Genomic DNA, 20,806 nt, shown 5'->3' with positions numbered 1-20,806 from the left:
TATCAGCATGATGTTGTGTGATATGTTCCTTTGTATTTCCTATAAATCAGTATTGTATTTAAAGCAGTGATTCTCAGTCCTTCCCAAGAGTATCAGAGTCATCTGAATGGCTTGTTAAAACAGATTGTTGGGCCCCACCTTCAGTTTCTGATTTTGGTCTGGGGCAGTCCTGAAAATTTGCATTTCAGGTGATGTTGACCACACCCAAGAACCGATGATGTAAACTACACTGGGGCTCATTCAGATTCAGAGTTAACTTTTTCTCTGGGAGACTACCTCACCTGGCACTGTGTTCTTCCATCAAGGGGTACATAATGCCTTGGGTGTTATAGACAACTGATGAATCACTGAACTCTACCTCTGAAGCTAATAATACATTATATGTTAATTAATTTTCAATTTTAAAAAAGAGGTACATAATGTGTAGTTGCCTTTTTTTGTGATATTAACAGTCTTTGATGCTCAGCGCGTGGATCTATTCATTCATTTGGTATTGCAAAATGGTGATATTCAATCATTCCTGTTTCATTTACTAGCTAGACTACTTCCAGGAAGAGAAACTTCCTCATCTACTAGTTACCCAGTGGGATAGTTCATATAGGAAAGACCCATTTTGAGCATAATGAGTTGGTTCACTAGCATCAGCTACAGATTTGTTTTTGTTTGTGTTTATCTGTAGGGTCATTATAAACTCATGTCATTATACGTGTTTGATGCATTTCAAACATTATAATTATTATCCTTATTGATTCTTAAATTATCCCATCTTTGACCAGTGGGACCCTCTTCAAATTGGCTTCTGAATCCTTGTGTTGAAGGAGCTGAAGGCAAGCTGAGGAGTACCTGGGTGACTGTCGGTTAAGCGTCTGCCTTCAGCTCAGGTCATGATCTCAGGGTCCTGGGATCGAGTCCCACATGGGGCTCCCTGCTCAGTGGGGAGCCTGCTTCTCCCTCTGCCCCTCCCCCAACGTGTGTGTGCGCGCACGTGCACCCTCTCTCTCTCTCAAAAATAAATAAATAAAATTAAAAAAAAAAAAGGCAAGCTGAGGGCAAAGCACAGGCTGACACCCCGCAAACCCCCGCCCCCCAGGTGGGATATGGGTGACATTCCTCAGGCACTCCCGGCTGCCCTAAAGCTAAGGGAAGGAAAAACAAATGGCTAACTTACAGAGATTAGAGTCCTGCAGGACAGGAGTCTCCCTCAGTTTACAAATGTCTTAGTGATTTACAAGAAAAAAGCATTCTTCTGAATAACCTGACTTCCAAAAGGAAACTGCCAACTGTCTTAATGTTAATGCTAGAAAGAAAACCACCTTAACATGACACTGACAAGGCCTCCAATATCTTGTATGTCCTCTTTAGCATAGGAAAGTTCTTTTGAAAACCTCCCTTTCTCCTTACCTCCTTCAACTCCCAAGTATAAAATCAGTCACGCCTCACAGCCCCAGTGCAGCTACTCTTCCTGCCCACGGGTCCTGTCCCTGTGCTTTAATAAAAACATCTTTTTGCACCAAAGACATCTCAAGAATTCCTTCTTGGCTGTCGGCTCCAGACCCCACCAACATTCAAAAACTACATCACTTGTAATATGTGTTTGCCGTTATTACTTAAGAATGTTGAGAATATTCAAGTCTGTTATAGAAAATAAGAGAATGAGACAAATAAAGAGGGTAGGTGACATTAAGTGGAGAAGCAGATAGCTTCTGAAACAAGTTAGACCTTGATGAGTAGAACAGGTGTCTGCTGATATGGGAAGAGATGGACAAACGAGGTCAGCACTGAATATTCACGAGGCACACGAAACACCAAATATTTATGAGACACTCAATATTTATAAGTGCTCCTCTTCTGGCACTCTGCATCCTCTGCCTAAGATTTACAGCTAAAACCCATAGCTGCCCATCATGGTAATTTGCAAGCTCCAGCTATCGCCTGGAATTCTCACCCTTGTGCACCTACAAGAGAGTGTAGGTGAGGGAATGCTTCCCCCGACCCTCTCAGAGTCCCTAGCTGAGTCTGAAAATTAAACTGGCAAAAACAGATCAACAGGAGAAAATCCTACAGATTTATGTAATGTAAGTTTTATGTGACATAGGAGCCTTCACAAGGAAATGAAAACTCAAAGAAACAGACCTGAGTATTTTATGCAACATTTGATGAAGAGTGGGCAGTTGTGGGGGAATAAGTTGAGGAGTCTGAGGTCACTGTAGTGAACTGGGGGAATCCAGCAAGGACTCTTGGTTCAGATTCTTCTTTGGGCTTAGATAAGGATGCTCCTTTCCTCCAGGCATAGGGAGAGCACCCCTTCCATGAGGATTTTATGACCTATTTCAGGGGAAAAGGGCAGAGAAAGATCAGAGTGACCGTCTTGCTTTTGCCATTTTCTCAAATTCCTTCAGCTTGAAGTATTCAAAATGCCAAGGTGTCGTAGCTGGGGTAGTGTGTCCCGAACCCCATCAAGAGCAAGAGCATTTAGGGCCCAGCCATCATCAATCTGCCGAGTCCCCTGGCTCACCCACAACTCCCTCCTTGTAAGAGGCTGGTGCAGCAGAAAGATGGGATTGATGAACATTACATAACACAGGTTCACATGGGCTGGTTCTTCCACAAATTGGCAGCCTGTCCTGAGGGGGTTGACCTTCCCATTCTCTTTTCCACTGCTTTTCACTGCATGTTTTTCATTGGTTTAATAAACCAAATAATTCACAGATCTTAATTTTGCCTGTGAGCCATTCTGTTCTGTGATCTGTGGGATTGCTTGTTCTATAGTACATTAAGAGGCTGCCATAGCATCAAGGTAATTTCTCACATGATAATCCTTTTGACACATGACAAAATGTTCCAGGCTCATCTTGTACACTTCTTGCCCTAGACCTGAAATCATCCACAATTCTTCAGTGATTCCAGACTACTTTTAGTGGGAAATAGTATTTGAGGCTACAGTCTGGATACTGGGGGTGCTCACTGCTCCTGGGTTGGCAAAGTATCTTTTTTTCAAAGATTTTATTTATTTATTTGACAGAGAGTGAGCGCACAAGCAGGGAGAGCAGAAGGCAGAGGGAGAAGCAGGCTCCCCACTGGGCAAGGAGCCCGATGCGGGGCTCGATCCCAGGACCCTGGGATTATGACCTGAGCCGAACCAACCAACTGAGCCACCCAGGTGTCCCAGGAAAGTATCTTTTGAATTATATATTGTTATATGGGCTTTTCAGGTCTTCCATTAAAATGAATAATTTAAAGTTAAATATGTAGGGGGCGCCTGGGTAGCTCAGTCGGTTAAGCATCCAGACTCTTGATTTCAGCTCAGGTCATGATCTCAGGGTCATGAGATCAAGGCCAGTGTCGGGCTCCGAGGGGAGTCTGCTTGAGATTCTCTCTCTCCCTCTCCCTCTGCCCCTCATCATCTCCCACCCTCTCTAAATAAATAAATAAAGTTAAATATACAGGCTCAGACCTGAACCTACTCCTTAATATAATCAACCCTCAATTAGTCAGACTGTACAGATAAATGCATAAATGAGAGAGGAAATAGAGATACCAGATTTGAGGTTAAACGTGACAAACTGAACAAACATTTATCTCCAACTTCTAAAGCCCACTAAAATGGCATATACCCGTAAAAGACAAGGAAAACAAGAGGATAACAGCAGATAGTAAATGCAACAAAACTTTAGGAGCCGAAAAACAAGTGAATGATTGCTAAACAAATTCACATGCTAAAAAAAGCTAAATTCTCCTAGAACGTTGAAGAAATAAAATACTATTCAACTCATTCACTGAGACCAGCATAACCTGATATATAAGATGAAGACACTATAACACAGAAATATCAAGCTTATTTCACTCATGAAACAGGAGGCAAAAATCGTACACAAAATATTAGCAAATTGAATCCAACCAGGTGAAAGAAAGGAAGAAAGAAAGAAAGAAACCCCACCGCTACAAAGTAGGATTTATCCAGTTATGCAACAATGTTTAATATTTAAAAATGTATAAATGTAATTGACCACATAAACAGATTAAGAGAAAAACCATAGGAACATCTCAATAGAAACAGAAAAAGCCTTGGATAAAGTCCCATGCTGATTAAGGATAAAAAACTCTTTGTAAATTGGAACTAGAGGGTGTTCCTTAACCTAATAAACAGTAACTATTAAAATCTTACAGCAAATATTATCCTAAATGGGAAAATAGCAGATTCACTCCCAAATTAAGAATTGAGAAAAATGCTTGATGTCCTCAATTTACTTGGTGTTGTGTGGGAGGACCTAAATAGATCTGTACAACAAGAATAATAAATTAGGGGCTCCCGGGTGGCTCAGTTGTTAAGCGTCTGCCTTCGGTTCGGGTCATGGTCCCAGGGTCCTGGGATCGAGCCCCATACTGGGCTCCCTGCTCTATAGGAAGCCTGCTTCTCCCTCTCCCACTCCCCCTGCTTGTGCTCCCTCACGCTCTCTCTCTGTGTCAAATAAATTTTAAAAATATTAAAAAAAAAAGAATAATAAATTAGAGGCTTACAGAACAAAAAGAGGAAATAAAGCTATAATTGTTTGCAGATAACATGATTTTTTTTACATTACCAAACAAAAAATTAAGAATAATAGAATTTAACAATGAAAGTGGATATAAAATTAATACATATCTATACCAAAAAACAACCAACTAAAAACATAGCTAAAACAAAAAAATATACCACTTAGTATAGTATGAAGGTATATCCAACAAAAATCTAACAAAAAATATATGTGACCTAGATGGAGGAAATAATAAAACATTTGTAAGAGACATTTTTAATTACCTAAGTAAATGAAGAGCCATACCATGTTCATGTAGTCGAAGACTTAACATCATAAAGATATCAATTCTCCCCAAATTGATCTATAAGTCTATTCCATTTTCTATCAAAATGTCAACAAAAACAGAGGGTTTTTTTTGTTTTTGTTTGTTTTGTTTATTTTGGAGAGAGAGCACACTCTCGCATGCGAGCAACACAGAGAAAGGGCAGAGGGAGAGAGAGAATCTCAAAATCTCAAGCAGGCTCCACACTCAGCATGGAACCAGACCCTGGGCTCGATCTCATGACCCTGAAATCATGACCTGAGCAGAAATCAAGAGTCAGACACTCAACCAAGGCATCCAGGCACCCCTCAGCAGAGTTTTTAATGAAACTGTTAAGATGATTCTAAAATATATATGGAGAAGTAAGAACAAGAATAGCCATGACACTTCCAGAAAGATCAGGGCAGAGAACTTACTCTACCAAATACCAGAATTTGTTATAAAGCTATAAAAATTAAGATGGTATGGTACTGATGTAGGGATGGAAAAATTAACTGACAAAATAATGCATAGTCCATTAGCTTTACATATATAAAACTCTGGTATATAATACCGATGTCAAAATAATAATAATTAATAGTAATAATAATAATACAGGTGGCCTGTCAAAAGAGTGGGGAAAGGAAAGATGAAATATGGAGGTTGGAAAAACACCACATGGAAAAAAATGAAACTGAATTTCTAGTTTACACCATATACAAAAATCAACTCCAAATGGTTTAAGAAGTGGTGGAAGAGGCAGGCAGGAGATTATTGGTTTTCATTATAAGCCTGGCAGTACTAATTTAACTGTTGTGTTATTTAGATTAAAATATAGATTCATTTTTAAAATATAAATAAAATTTTTAAGAGAGAAAAAGTCCAAGCATTAACAAAGATATAATGAAAAATAACATTCATACACTTTTTGGGAGGGCAATTTGAAAATATCTGTCAAAATCTAGCTGCACATAGTCTTTGATCCAGCAATCTCTCTTCTTGGAGCCTATCCTACAGTTATACTTGCTGAGAGATATATGTACATGAATTTTGTTGCAGCATTATTTGAAATAACAACAATAAAAGGTATATACAACCTAAATGACCATCAGTAGAGGATTGGTCAAATAAATAACGGTACCTCTAGTCAACGAAATATTTTGCTAACAGTACAAAGAAAAAAATAAAAAGCTCAAATTTTGAGATTTCAGATGTGGAGAAATCCCAGGTGAAGACAAACTCAAAAGTGTGTCTTGGGGAGTATGTAAGATGGGGTGGAGATAGAGGCCATCGAAGCTAAAGAAGTCAATAATGTGCAAAGCCAGAGTGGTAAGGATGGCTCCTTGGGCATTACTCAAATGTTGAGGGCAGAGAGAAAAGGTGCAAACCAGGAGCATAAGTCACTAGTGAATGTGAAGGAATGCTGGAGAAGTAAGTTGACAAAATCTCAAAAGAGGAGGGGGAGAAAGCCAGAGGCAGGACTTAAGAACTGGCAGTTTATTACGGAATTGATCCAATCAAGTCAAAATGAGGCTGCAGGGAGAGGAAGACAAGAAAGGAGACAGCAGATGAAGAGTGTTTCTGTAAGCTAATTACTACTCCGGGTACCTGCGGGGCAAGTCTCTTAGGAGACCCCCTGAGGAACCATGTATTTCAGAAATGAATCAATCTTCTAACTGATAGAAGACTGGGGCATGATCCACTACCTCCTCTCCCATTAGTTCAGGGCTGCCTCTGAGGGCAGTAAGTCCCGACCCTCTCCTGCCCATTCAGAATTGTGCCTGCCTGCACAGGCTTTCGGGATGGGACATCAGTGTGCATCAGAAGTGACCACAGAGCTGCAGCTGAAGTCATAGGTGGGCTAAGGGGACGTGGCATAGGACACCAACAGCATCTCCACAAGGGTTTTGTGTTTGTACAGGAGAGGAAATAGAATGCACTGGAAGAGACAATGAAGAACAAGGAGCCAAACTTTGGATTATTGTCCTCTAGGAGATAAGGGCATTTGGAGAAAGAGCAAGAAAAGAAGTGTCTTGAGGAGGGAAGGAGAAGAGGAGGCAAGCTTTCTGCAAGATAGGAGGTATGGGGAAAAGCATTGTGTGAAGAGGTTGAGGATTTCAGGCACTCTCTTTACTGTGGAATTCTAATGGCACAAGGGAAACAGCTAAAAGAGGAACAGTGGGGTAGGGCAGATGTCAGCTCCGTATGGGGATGTAAGCCCACATCAATTGTTGCAGCCCTGAATGCCTACTCAGAAGTGGCCTTGAGAGACAGTAGTAAGGGGAAATCCTCCCCCAAAGCAGAACATCTGGCACTGTACATGGTCATCCACATCAGTGGAAAGAGAAGTGGCCTGGTGTTAAAATATATAGAGATTCATGAACAGCGGTGAATGGCTTATTTATTGGTCAGGGGCCTTGAATGAGTAAGATTAGAAGCTTGGGGGCAGGGAAGTATGGAGAAGAGGTGTGTGTATACGGACCTATGGGAATCATAAAACGTGAAGGTCTTTGTGTCATAGAACACCCACCAGAGAACATCCATCATGGAAGAGGCACTGTAACACAAAGTGGAGGACAATGACTAAGCCAGCCAGGGCCAACTAGCCTCCATCCTTGGCCATCCCCAAACAGGGACAACGAGGTTCTAAATGTGTGGTGGAGGCTATATCTGGCCACAACAGTGTGGGCTCCCACCCACCAACGCTGATCAGCTATGGTTGCTGCCCAAACAGTCCAGTGCTGAGGCTCTAATTTGGGACCATCCCTAGAGGAAACCAATCAGCCACATCTTGGCAAGTTAATTACAACTGGGTCCTCTCCAAACCAAATCTGGAAAGGGCTTAATTCATTTCGTAGGAATTGATACATATTCTGGGTGTGGGTTTGACTTTCTTGCCAGCAAAGCCTACTATCCAAGAGTTCACATACTGTCTGATCCATTGGCATTGGATCTTGCATGGCATCACTAGGGACCATGGAACCCACTTTATAAAAAAAGCATATGGACATGTGACCATGGGATCCACTGGTACTATCATATACCACACCATCCTGAAGGCGCCAGCTGATGGATCAATGGAAAAGCCTTTTGAAGACATAGCTAAGCTTTCAACTCAGAGATGACACCCTGCGGCCTAGGGCAATGCTTCTACATTTTAAGTCAATAACTAGCGTATGGTACTGTGTCCCCAAGAGGTAGAACACATGCATCCAGGAACTAAAGGTTGGAAATAGGAGTATCCATGCTTACCATTACTCCCAGTGAACTATTCAGGAAATTCGTGCTTCCTGTCCCCGTAACTCTAGACTCCGAGTTTCTAGAGGTCATGGTTTCCAGATGCAGAATGTTTCCACCACAGTACACAGCAAGAGTTCTATTTTTTTTTTTAAGATTTTATTTATTTATTTATTGGAGAGCGAGCGAGAGAGAAACAGCATGAGAGAGCAGAGAGTCAGAGGGAGAAGCAGGCTCCCCGCTGAGCCGGGAGCCTGATGTGGGACTCGATTCCAGGACCCTGGGATCATGACCTGAGCCAAAGGCAGTCGCTTAACCAACTGAGCCACCCAGGTGCCCCACAGCAAGAGTTCTATTAAACTAAGCTACACTTGCTCCTCACCATGGAGACCTGAAGACAAAAGAAAAAAATGATTCACTTCAGGGCACCTGACTGGCTCAGTCTGTAGAGCATGTGACTCTTGATCTCTGGGTTGTGGTTGTGAGTCCAAGCCCCATGTTGGGTGTAGAGCTTACTTTAAAAAAGGAGGGGGGGGTGTGCCTGGGTGGTTCAGTCGGTTAAGCATCTGCTTTCGGCTCAGGTCATGATCTGACGTCCTGGTTTAGAGCCCAGAGGTGGGCTCCCTGCTCAGCGAGGAGTCTGCTTCTCCCTCTCCCTCTGCCCCTTTCCCCTGCCATGCTCTCCCTCTCACGCTCTCTCACTCTCTCAAATAAATAAATAAAGCCTCTAAAAATAAATAAATAAAATAAAATCTTATTTAAAAAAAAGCAAATATTCAGTGCTCCCCTCCTTGTCACAGCTTATTTGGGGGGACGGGGTATTTGAGAAGGGAGTCCCAACCATGGCATTATTACCGTGCAAGGCCCCGCGCAGTGAAATTGCAGGTATTTCTCATCTTCCCTTCAGGTTTTGCCACAGCCCTGTTGCTTGTGCTATGGGAAGATAGGGGGCCCATCTCTCCCCAGCCAACCCAGGTGGCTGCCTCTGCCTCCAACGTTTCCAAGTGACGTAGAACCCTACAGGCCCAGAGGCCCCTCCACACTTCCTGTGTGGGGTTCAGAAACTCGCCTCCCCTCCCAGCCTTAGGTGCCTGCTTCGGAAAATGGTGAGTCTCCCTCTCACGGGTCCCCTTTTTCATCCCGGCATTGGGAACAATGACCTCAGGGTCCTCACCTTCAGCAGGGGTTTTGGGAAAGTCCTCTGGTTTCTTTTTCAGAAGTAATAAGCCACCGGCCTCCGCCATCTTAGGTAGAATAAGGGTCCATCCAGTGAGAGAAGGATGCAGTCGGGGAACCTCTGGAGAATTCTGGGACTCTGTCTCTTATCAGGTAAGTAGGATGAAATGAGAAAGGGTGGTATTTCTCCAGACTATGGGAAGGCTCCCAGCCTACCTTGGTGCTGCCCAGTGGTCCCAAGGAGCCTCATTTACCAGAAGATGGAAGGAATGTTTTGTGCTACATTAAGGTAGGGATCTAAGACTGCAAGCTAGTGGGAAAGAATACGCTCCATGCATGGGAGAATTTTCAGGGAACAGCCAAAGAAAAGCATTTGGGATCATTGCTTTTGAAAGCAGAGAACTTTCTCTGCCTCCAAGAACAAAAGCTGGTTCATCAGTAAACTACCCAGCCTCGAAGAAGAACGAACACGAAAGAGATTAGAACTAATCTCCACCCCTCCTCCAGCCAGGAATCTCAAAATTAATCCCCAAGACAATACACGCTGATGACCAAGAGCTTTCAATTAATTTAGTCCTTTTTGAAGCAAGGGAGAATATAAATTGATAAATAACCAAAAGCAATTCCACATCCCAAAGGAGATAAGATAAAAAAAATAAAATAAAGGTTGCCGTTTAAGTGCCAGACACTGTATAAAGAAAAAATTCTTTACACGTGTTACCTAATTTAATTCCTACCTCCATTTTGGAAGGTAAACGTTACATCCTCTATTTTACAGACAAAGAAACTGATACGCAAAGGTAGTAAATAACTTGTTTAAAGCCACGCAGCTAGTAAGTGCAAAAGCAGACCTGGGGAACGCGACTGTCTGCCTACAAGGCCTATGCACTTAGTGGCTACATGGTGTAAAATGGCTCTGGATGGCTTTATTTCAGCGGCCTAGAAAAGGCTGGGGCTCCTCAGAGCCAGAGCAATGATGTCTCCACTTCCTGCTTCGCTGTGAGGGTCTCAGGCTTTTTTTTTAAGATTTTATTTATTTATTTGACAGAGAGAGACACAGCGAGAGAGGGAACACAAGCAGGGGGAGTGGGAGAGGGAGAAGCAGGCTTCCCGCCGAGCAGGGAGCCAGATGCGGGGTTCGATGGGGGCTCGATGCAGGCTCCATGCGGGGCTCCATGGGAGGCTCCATGGGGTGCTCGATGGGGGCTGGGTGCGGGGCTCGATCCCAGAACCCTGGGCTCATGACCTGAGCCGAAGGCAGACGCTTAACGACTGAGCCCCCCAGGCGCCCCAGAGTTTCTCAGGCTTGAAGGCTCACACAAATCACCTGGTATTCTGCAGCTTCTGCTTCGGCGGGACTGGAGTAGCGATTGCCATTCTGCATTGCTAATAAGCTCTTGGGCTTTTAAATCTGCGACTGGTCCAAGGAAAACATTTTGAGGTTGTCAAGGGGCAGGGTGTGACTCCTGCAAGGAGGGATCAGGCATTTTCTTAGAGGCTTATAATATCAACTATGTTTTCCCAGGGCGGAGGGGGCAGGGGGGATGGAGAGAGAGAGAGAGAGACTGGATATCAATGTCCCAAGCACCCCTCAAGATTTGACATCATGAGACTGTGCCCCATCTGCTCTGGAAATGGATGGGCGGTGGGCAGGTGGAGGGGGTCTCACTCCATGTAGAGGCTGTTGGTAAAAGAGAGGTCCAGGTATACGGAAAACTTTCAGGCAACATCAGGGAAACTGGTCATCCATAATGAGTCCAAGTTAGTGCTAAGTGAGGAGCCCATTGGAAATGTGACCAGGCTGGTCAGCACACCGGCTCTACGTGATGAGTAAGGGGAGTGTCAAATATCTCCATCTCAAGCAGAAAACAAATGGAAAAACTGAACAGACAAGCCAGAGCCAGAGACAGAACAAGATTCTCAACATTTGTACCTAACCGAGAGCTTGCTTTTCTTCCACAGTCTGATTTTCAAAATGGAGGCTTGGTGGCAAAATTCTTTTGCTATTTCTCCAGTGGCCCAAAAAGTTGCCTGAACTTTTTCTACCTCCTGTTTGTCAAATACTGAGTGTTCATGTTCAATGCTAGACGCTTCTTTGCTTTGTTTCATCCAAACTGATTAGGAACCCCTGGTCCATACCCAGCAATACACATCACTTACCTGGGGTACAGCAATGAGTATGACCCAGGGGTGGTTGGGAAAGACTTTAGATGTTCAGAAATGGTCAGACCAGACCACATTACTTTCTCGGCTTGGAATTTCAGGGACTCACAACATTTACTAACTCTTTTTTTTTTTATTATTTTATTTTCTAGTTGGCGCTTGGGGGCAGGAAGGTAAGATATGCTTTCTTTCCTTGTTATGAAATCAACCTGGCATTCTTTGTTTTTGTGAATGGAGCTTTCTCTAGACTCCCCCCCCCCCCACCCCCACCAACAGAGCTTCCCCAGAGACCCATAAAAGAGGTTTCTACCACCTTCTCCTTTGCCTTTTCCTGGTCAGTCTAGAGATAGTTCCAGCCCAGAAGAGGAAAAGCAATGGACATCATAGGAAATACAAGTCTTAACCATTCAAAAGAAAAAAATTGAGACTGTTGAGTTGAATGTGCCAAAAGTTTTCATTTGTTTGCATTTCATATTTGGTGTGGGATTTTGTAGAAGGTATGAATGTATGCACAGGGATGTGGTGAATAAGCCTCTGGAGCATCATGTGGGTGCACCTTAGAGTCACATGTCCAAATACTCTGAATGTGTGTGCATTGCATTCATGTGTGCACACGAATGTGAGTACACCTGGCCTGGACTTACTTCCCGATCACAGTGGCAGAGTCAGGAGTGTCCCTGTATTGGAAGGCTTTCTATTCAATCAGCTTCTCTGTGCTGAGTGACCCATTTTGTGTTTTAAGGCGGCCACTGGGCCCATCTACATTCTGTGACACTGCCCCCTTTGCAATGTTTTTAGAATCCTTTCTTTTTTTTTTCTTTTTTACCCTGCAGCATGCTTTAATATTACCTTATTGACAGATGGAATATGTCGAAAGCACTCATGTGCTTCAGGGTAACTAATCTCTTCTGCAAGCTACTGCCAGTTAGAGTTGATTTTTCTTCATCGTTGATTTATGTGCAATACCTATCTTCTTTTTTCCCCAGCTTTATTGAGATATAATTAATGTATAACACAATGTAAGTTTAAGGTGTATAATGTGGTAATTGATATTGCAAAATCACTACTTAGGATCCATGTTTGTAAATTGCCATCAGGTGTTAATGTAGGATGTAGGGCCCCAAACAGCTTTTCCTATACAGTCATGAGGAATTTGAAGATCCATTGTTGTCTTCTTTTTAATTTAGAAAATTATATTTTATTTTTTTAAGATTTAAAAAAAATCTCCACACCCAATGTGGGGCTCAAACTTACAACTCCAAGGTCAAGAGTCGCACATTCTATCAACCGAGCCAGCCAGGCGCCCCAGAAAATCACATTTTAATACTGTAGAGAAGTGGAAAGATAAATATAAACTTGTCCATAATTATTTCACCAGTCATAAACATTGCTGACAGGCTGATGCAATTCCATGATGCAGTCTTTTTTTTCCTTTTCTTTTTCTTTTTTTCTTGGAATTGAGTTGACATACAATGTTACATTAGTTTCAGAAGGTCCTGACCCAGGGGAGCAGGGTCTGTTCTGAGTAGCTGATAGAAGTATAGCTAATAGGGGCGCCTGGGTGGCTCAGTCGTTAAGCGTCTGCCTTCGGCTCAGGTGGTGATCCCAGGGTCCTGGGATCGAGCCCCGCATCGAGCCCCGCATCGGGCTCCCCGCATCGGGCTCCCCGCATCGGGCTCCCCGCTCGGCAGGAAGCCTGCTTCTCCCTCTCCCACTCCCCCTGCTTGTGTTCCCTCTCTCGCTGGGTCTCTCTCTTCAAATAAATAAATAAAATCTTTAAAAAAAAAAAGAAGTATAGCTAATAGTTGCTTTATCATTTCCTTTTCAGAGACTGAGGAACCTACGGGTAAGAGGATTTTCACTCTATGTGGAACAAAATGGTATTAAGGACAATCGTAGTAATAAACACTGAGAACCAGAACTACCAGAGGAAAAATATAATGGTCCATCGGTAGGATTTGTAAGAAATGCGCCTACGTCTGTGGCTGACATGTATCCCTGAGCATGCGTTCAGGGAAGCATACACATGTGGGTGTGGGTGGGAGCCACCACTGAATTTTTATGTAAATCACAAGTTCTTTGAAGGCACAGATGGCGTCTTATTCACCTGGCCCAGTGCCTGGCACATAGTAGGTGCCCAGCAAATATTTTTTAAATGAGTAAATGATCACTAATTCCCTTTCTCCAAGAAGCTGATGGTTTTCTGTAAAAGATAAATAACTGATAGTACAGTGTGTTGTGTGCTGTGATATGGGTAAGTACCAGCTAAAATGAACTATAAAAACAGTAGTGGTCAACTCTACAGAAGATAGTGGGGAAGCTTCCCCAGAGGTGATTCTTGAGCTGAGTTTTAAAGGATGAGCTTTGGGACGCTGGGATGGTTCAGTCAGTTAAATGTCTGACTCGTGATTTTGGCTCAGGTCATGATTTCAGGGTCATGAGATCGAGCCCTGTATCAGGGTTTGTGCTGAGCATGGAGCCTGCTTAAGATTCTGTCTCTCTCTTTCTCTCTCTGCCCCTCCCGCTCACATGCACTCTCTCTCTCTCTTTTAAAAAAAAAAAAGTAATAAAATAAAAGATGACTTTGTATTTTTTTTTTTAGATTTTATTTATTTATTTGACAGAGAGAGACACAGGGAGAGAGGGAACACAAGCAGAGGGAGTGAGAGAGGGAGAAACAGGCTTCCCGCGGAGCAGGGAGCCCGATGCAGGGCTGGTTCCCAGGACCCTGAGATCATGACCTGAGCCAAAGGAAGACACTTAACGACTGAGCCACTCAGGCGCCCCAATGACCTTGTATTTTAGGAAGAAGAATATTTTAGTCAGAGGAGTTAAGGCTGTGTAGTGTGAGGTTAAGAAGCTTAGAGTGCCATATTTGAACCCTGGATCAACTTCTTATTCGTTGAGTGTCTGAATAATTTACTTCACTCTTCTATGCTATAGCATCATCGTGTATAAAATGGAAATAATAATGATACCTAGCTTGTAAGTTTGTTTTAAGGATGGAATAAGTGATTCACTTAGAACATTATCTGACATATAGAAGCAATGGGTGAATTTTAGTTATTATTCTATGGGAAACATGCAGACTAGATAATAAGCATTAGAGTTTATTGAGCATGCGTATTCTAGGTATTGCCCTAAATATTTTACCTGAATTTCTCATTTAATTCTTCTAATCTCCCTATTCTACAGATAAGGAAACCAAGGTTTAGAAAATAAATAGCCCAAACACTGAGATAAATAGAAATGCAGATTTAGTTGATACTGATGCTCATTTTCTTAACCATCATGAAACACTGTCTCTGGATGGATGTGTATTAAATCTTTGTGAGCATTCTAACTATTTCTAGGCACAGACGTCCAGGCCCTTGTATGAGCATGTATGTCTAAGCTCTGCTACCAAATCTGCGCTGATAAAACTCCTGAGCAATTTTCTTTACATTCTTTACATTTCTTTTCAAACAAACACACCACACAGAGTGAAGTGTCTATTTACTTTTAAATGGTTTTATTTATGATTTCTAGCTTATTTAACATTGCTAAGAAATAGCAGTATTGAAAAATTATTTCTAAGTCAAAATAACATCAACTACCTACATCATTATACTCAACCCCCAATTATTAGCAGATAGATAAATCTGGAGAATGACTTGTTTACCATTCCGTATGATCTCAGCCAGAGAGGTGCCTGAGCAACTGGGTCAGAACTCAGTTCTGTTCTCCATTGTAGCAGGACTCCAAGAAGGAAAGGAAGAAAGTAACTAATATTTTTCTTTAAGCATCCGCTATGTACCATTCATTTTAACCAGCACAATCCATTTAATACTCACAAATACCCTGTGAGGTGGGTGTTTCATCTCCATTTCCCAGATGAGTAAACTGAGGCTCAGAGAAATTCAATGATTTGTCCTCAAGCACACAGCCTAAGGCAGATCTGGGATCCAAACACAGGGCTGATGCAGTCCAGTGCTCTTTCCCCAACAGCATACTGTAGCAAAAAGCCCCCAACAGGGAGAGGGCTGTCTCTGAGCACCACCACCTCTCCTGTATTCCAGCTGCCACATCCAGGCTTGAGCATAACCTAGTGCCGCCCTGTGTCCCAGCCACAAGTCTTCCAAAAAGCAAGGATGCACCCCAGCCGCACCTCCCAGGATAACATTGCCTGCTGTGGGGAATGTGCCTGGGCCCCTAAATTATCTTAGCGGATTTCAGTTGTCCACACCAAGAGTGCCTCCCTCTAACAAAAATTATTGAGAGTTGATTATATTCAGGAGATGGTTCAACATAAAGCCACTTTTTATTGGAAGAACCATTCCTTTAAAATGAGTACAGTCCTTTACATAATTTAAGGGCAATGAAAGAAAAGTGGTATGAAATAAGGAGAAGGACGCTTGATCTCTACTATGAGGGATTCTGTTCATTATAAGAGAGAACTTCTGAATGGGGAAAAATAGGTAAGACCAAGAATCAGTGGCTCAAAGATCTTGTGAAGATGAGTGCAGGTCTTTATCTCTGAGAAGACCCTTTCATGTCTATCCAGAATACAGTTCGTGCTAATGTAGGAGGCTGAGCTTGAAGACTTCTAGAATTTTTCAGGTTTAGGGTTTTAAGACTTTCTGAGCTTCAGTGGATCTGGATCTAGGGGCACATGCTGGTATAGTCTCAATGTGATGCATCTGAGCTGCATCAACAAGCATACCTCACCTTCCAGGCTTGGGGCTCCCTAAAGGATGGGCCTTCTTTGGAGGTTCTTGTCTAGTCCCACTTGAAAATTTTTGTCTACAATTTAAACTTAATCCAAGGTTATTTTCTTACAGTGCTTTCCTTTTCTCATGTTCAGGTGAATCAACAGGTTCACCTCCAGAGAAAGGTAAGTTTCTCTGTCTTTCATGGATGCCTTGAGGATGCAGGTGGGTGGTTAGAGGAGAGGGAATTGGTTGGGAGAGATTATCCCCAAGAACTGAAGTCATTCCAACTCCTGTTTTGGAAATATTCCCAAAGGGACTTTTCTAGGCTTTCCTTTACTTCCCTCCTCCCCTTCCCAAGCCCCCATGTCCATGCCTAAACTCTGAAGTCATGCTCAAAACGTTCTCCAGTTCCCCTTCTCCATCAGATCCTCTCTTTCATGCCCTCTAGCCAGTAGAGCTCCCCTTTGATGAGAAAATCCAAGACCTGGATGACGGGTGACCTTCTGCATCTGGTTGGTTCTTCTATTCCTAATTTACCTTTGCCAAAATCTTAATGGTTTCTCCCTCCAATTTCTCTTCTCTTCTCTCCCGTTTCCCAGGGTATAAAGTTTCCATCTCTGGAACCACGGTAGTGCTGACATGCCCTGAGGAAGTTGAAGGTGAAAATCTACAATGGGAAATGAATGGTGAAAAAATACCAGAGGCTAATGAAAAGCAGCTATCTCTGGCTGAGTTTTCAGAAGTGGAGAACAGTGGTTATTATGCCTGCTATGGAGACGCCTCGAAGAAGAACTCTCTCTACCTGAAGGCAAGAGGTAATACAGGTCCCCAGAGCAGACACCATGGGACACCTTAGAAAGGGCCATTCCAAGAGCGCATTTTCAATCATTTCTTCTAACGCACCTCACGGTCCCCCGGTATCTTTGTGCTTCTCTTCTACTCAATCCTGAGACTCTCAGGGGCCACACAGCATCAGTGTTTTCTGAAATATGGATTAAACACCAATATGGGGTTATCTGGGAAAGCTCAGTCAGCACTTAGATCTAAAATAACAACTTTCCAAGAGACAGGATCACGTCATTTGCGTTATATCGAATCTGGAATTATGGCACATAGATAGGGGTTTATCTGGTGCTTTATCCAGAGATCAATTCTTCAGAAGAATTTGCAAAGCTGCTATAATAAAGTGTCATAAACTAAGGCATAATAATGATAGCTAACATTAGTTTCAAGCACTTGCATGGATTTTTTTTCATATAATCCTCTCAACAACCATGAGTTAAGTACTATTTAGTTCCCATTTTTTATTTTTATTTATTTTTTTAAAGATTTTTTACTTATTTATTTGACAGAGAGACAGACAGCGAGAGAGGGAACACAAGCAGGGGGAGTGGGAGAGGGAGAATCAGACTTCCTGCTGAGGAGGGAGCCCGATGCGGGGCTGGATCCCAGGACCCTGGGATCATGACCAGAACAGAAGGCAGGTGCTCAACCATCTGAGCCACCCAGGTGCCCCTTAGTTCCCATTTTTAAAAAAGATTTTATTTATCGGGCGCCTGGGTGGCTCAGTTGGTTAAGCGACTGCCTTCGGCTCAGGTCATGATCCTGGAGTCCCGGGATCGAGTCCCACGTCGGGCTCCCTGCTCGGCGGGGAGTCTGCTTCTCCCTCTGACCCTCCCCCCTCTCATGTGCTCTCTCTCTCCTCTCATCCTCTCTCTCAAATAAATAAATAAAATCTTTAAAAAAAAAAAAAGATTTTATTTATTTATTTATTTATTTGAGAGAGAGAGAGCACAAGCACAGGGCAGGGAGAGGGGGAAGCAGGCTCGATCGCAGGACCCCGGGATCATGCCCTGAGCCAAAGGCAGATGCTTAACCACCCAGGCACCCCTGTTTTATTCCCATTTTATACAAGGGGAAACAGGGACTTTGTGAGTTGAAAACACTTCTCACAATTCTCACAGCTAGTGAGTAAAGGAGCTGGGACTTGAACCCAGGACTCTCTGACTCCAGAGCCTCTACCCATAACCTTCACTCTTTGCTTGCTGTTACATACATTGAAAGGTCTGGCTCTGGCCATGGCAAGCATGTGAGTAGTAAAGGGAGAATCGCCTTTATTTGTTCCTTGGTGGTCTCTACTGTCCTTGTGTCTTCTTTTCTTGGTAATTTCTCTTCCCCTCCCCATATCTCTGTCCCCCACAGTGTGTAGGAACTGCATGGAGGTGGATGTGATGGCAGTGGTTGCAATCATCATAGTTGACATCTGCATCACTCTGGGCTTGCTGCTGCTGGTGTATTACTACAGCAAGAACAAAAAGGCCAATGCCATGCCTGTGATGAGAGCAAGAGGTACCGGCGGCAAGACTAGGGGTAAGACCATGGAGTTACATTGGAAGAGAGTCCCACCAAGGGGGGGGATGTCCAGCCTGGGCCAGGATGGGTGGCAAGTCCACAGCCAGCTCAAGACAGCTTCTATAGAACATTCCCCGTGTGGCCAACATCTGGACAGAGGGTATCACGTCTCAGATTGCTTCTCTCTGTCCTGCCCTAGAGAAATACAAAAAGTATATTAACAGGATGGCTGTGGAGTATTCTGGAGTAACCAGATTCCACACCTCCTCCCTCCAATCTGTGGGATCTTCGTTCCTGCCTTTTCCCTTCCCTTACCCACAGAAAAGGAGACATGGAAGGACTTTGAGCTGAGGAAAATCATAAAGTGATACGAAGAGTATGGAGGTCATTAGGGATGGGATTAAAGGAAACAGGAGACAGATTGGCCAAGATGGAGAAAGGGAGGCCTAGAGGAGAAAAAGAAGGGGTTTGCCGTTCCTCCCGGATCTCGGTCTCATGGCCTCCTCGTGGGAGCTAACCCTTTCCCCCTCCCTCCTCTGCAGGACAAAACAAGGAGAGGCCACCACCTGTTCCCAATCCGGACTACGAGGTACCAAGGGATGGAGTGGGGGAGGGGAGCTTTCTAGGGGAGAAGGGGACAGGTGGGACTGTCCATCCGGCCTGCCAGACACTTTGAAGCCCCTCACTCAGGCTTGCCAGACAGCCCGCCTTGTGCCGGCCTCTGCCGAGCTGGGCTGTTTCCAAGGCTGCATGGCTTCTACAACCATGGCGTGGGGTGGGGGGGTGGGGGGGAGGTGACACCCTCTTTCGGTGGCTTATTCACTAGCTGGGATACAGCATGGGGAATACCATATCCACACACGCCCACATGACAAATTCAGCACTGAGGTTCCACCTGCATGCACTGTGCAGCCACATCGGCTGTTGAAATATTAAAGTACTTCATTGGTAAATAGCCGCCAGCTTCCTGCCCCGCTCTCCCAGCGCACACACTGCCAGACATCACAGCCTCTCCCCCCACTAGACTGCCTCTCGATTTGACAACTGAAGAGGTAATGCCTGGCATGGCAGAGAACCGCCAGGATTGTTTCGATTGCTTGGTGTGCGTGTCCTACCAGTTGTTCAGTATCGGGAATATCACACCTGAACAAGGGCCACAGGTATTTCTCGAGCACCAGGCGAGCAGGTGGTATTCACTTCCATGTAAGTGACTCCATTTAATCCTGACAAATGCCCTGAGAGGTGGGTCTTTAGATTCCCATTTTGGAGATGGGAAGGCTGAGGCTCCCAGAAGGTGACAGGTTCAAATCTGTTACCAGTGGGCACCAGGTTAGGATTGGAGCCTGTCTCCTGGTTCCTAGTGCAAGGTTCTTTCCGTGGCACTAAAGCTAGATCTTCAGGGGCCCTTCTTTGTTAGGAACTACTTCCTCCCATCCTGCCAACCACAACCTCTCTATTCACCCCCCGCCCCCCAGCCCATCCGGAAAGGCCAGCAGGACCTGTATTCTGGCCTGAATCAGAGAGGCATCTGACGGCTCCTGAGGACGCTGCCTCCTCCAGGCCCAGCTCTGGCTTCTCCAAGGCCTGCTACTCCCTGTACCCTGGGTAAATCCTGGACTCCAGAAGAGAATTGTTCCTCTGCCTGCTGGAGAACTCACACCCTGCAGCCTTGTCCCCAGCTCCCTCCATTCTGCCTTCTCTGCTGGCCCTCAGCCCTAGACTATCTCTGCCTCATTATCTTGTGAAACATCACAGCTCCTCACGCCCTCACGCCCTCACGCCCGGGCTGCCCTCTGGTCAGGCTATTTATTTCTGTTATTCACCCCCACCATCACCAGTTCCTTCCTACCCTGCAGGAGATGTCCCTGCTCCCTTCCCTTCCCCCCTTTCCTGGGAAGAACTTGCCCCCATCCCTAACTATTGCATCTGTCTACCTTTCTTTTCTTCCAGCTCTCTCTTTGGCAACGCTTTGTGGGGATGGACTGGGTAACTCCAGCAGGGGGCCTGCCCCATGCACAGACCCTGGCCCAGAGCCAGCCCGTTACTCCCTACCCCAGGTCTTCCCTGCAGGCCCCTCCATGAATATGCTAGGCTCCCTGACAGCTGAGAGAGAAAGAAATAAAGTGTATTTGGCCGAAAGAATTGCTGTCCCTCTTTTCTGGGAGGCCCTCAGAGGCTGCCTTGTTTCCTCATGTCCTCCCTACCTTTGCCTCAATGCCGCCCCCCCCCACTATGATCCCCAAAACAGGTGCTGCCGCTGTCTTTGGAGAGGGTGTTAGGGAATAAATAAAAAAGAGACAGAGAAAGAAGTAAACAAATAGTCCTCTGACTCACTTCTCTTGGAGAAAAGCACCAAGGATGTCAGAGAG

At 44.3% G+C, this 20,806-nt stretch overlaps 1 protein-coding gene across 1 annotated transcript; it reads left to right on the top strand.

The window, feature by feature from the left end:
• The first annotated feature begins 9,082 nt into the window (after nucleotides 1-9,082).
• On the top strand, nucleotides 9,083-20,569 carry CD3E (CD3e molecule). Its single transcript, XM_021696448.1, has 9 exons — nucleotides 9,083-9,161; nucleotides 9,273-9,384; nucleotides 11,547-11,567; nucleotides 13,223-13,240; nucleotides 16,238-16,267; nucleotides 16,685-16,900; nucleotides 18,288-18,455; nucleotides 18,980-19,026; nucleotides 19,913-20,569. Exons 2-9 carry the CDS (start codon nucleotides 9,336-9,338, stop codon nucleotides 19,967-19,969), a joined length of 606 nt encoding a protein of 201 aa, XP_021552123.1. The 5' UTR covers nucleotides 9,083-9,161; nucleotides 9,273-9,335; the 3' UTR covers nucleotides 19,970-20,569.
• The last annotated feature ends 237 nt before the right edge of the window (nucleotides 20,570-20,806 follow it).

Source organism: Neomonachus schauinslandi, chromosome 11 (assembly GCF_002201575.2).
Source record: "Neomonachus schauinslandi chromosome 11, ASM220157v2, whole genome shotgun sequence".
NCBI lineage: Eukaryota > Metazoa > Chordata > Mammalia > Carnivora > Phocidae > Neomonachus > Neomonachus schauinslandi.
This window is presented reverse-complemented; position numbering and strand designations above follow the sequence as displayed.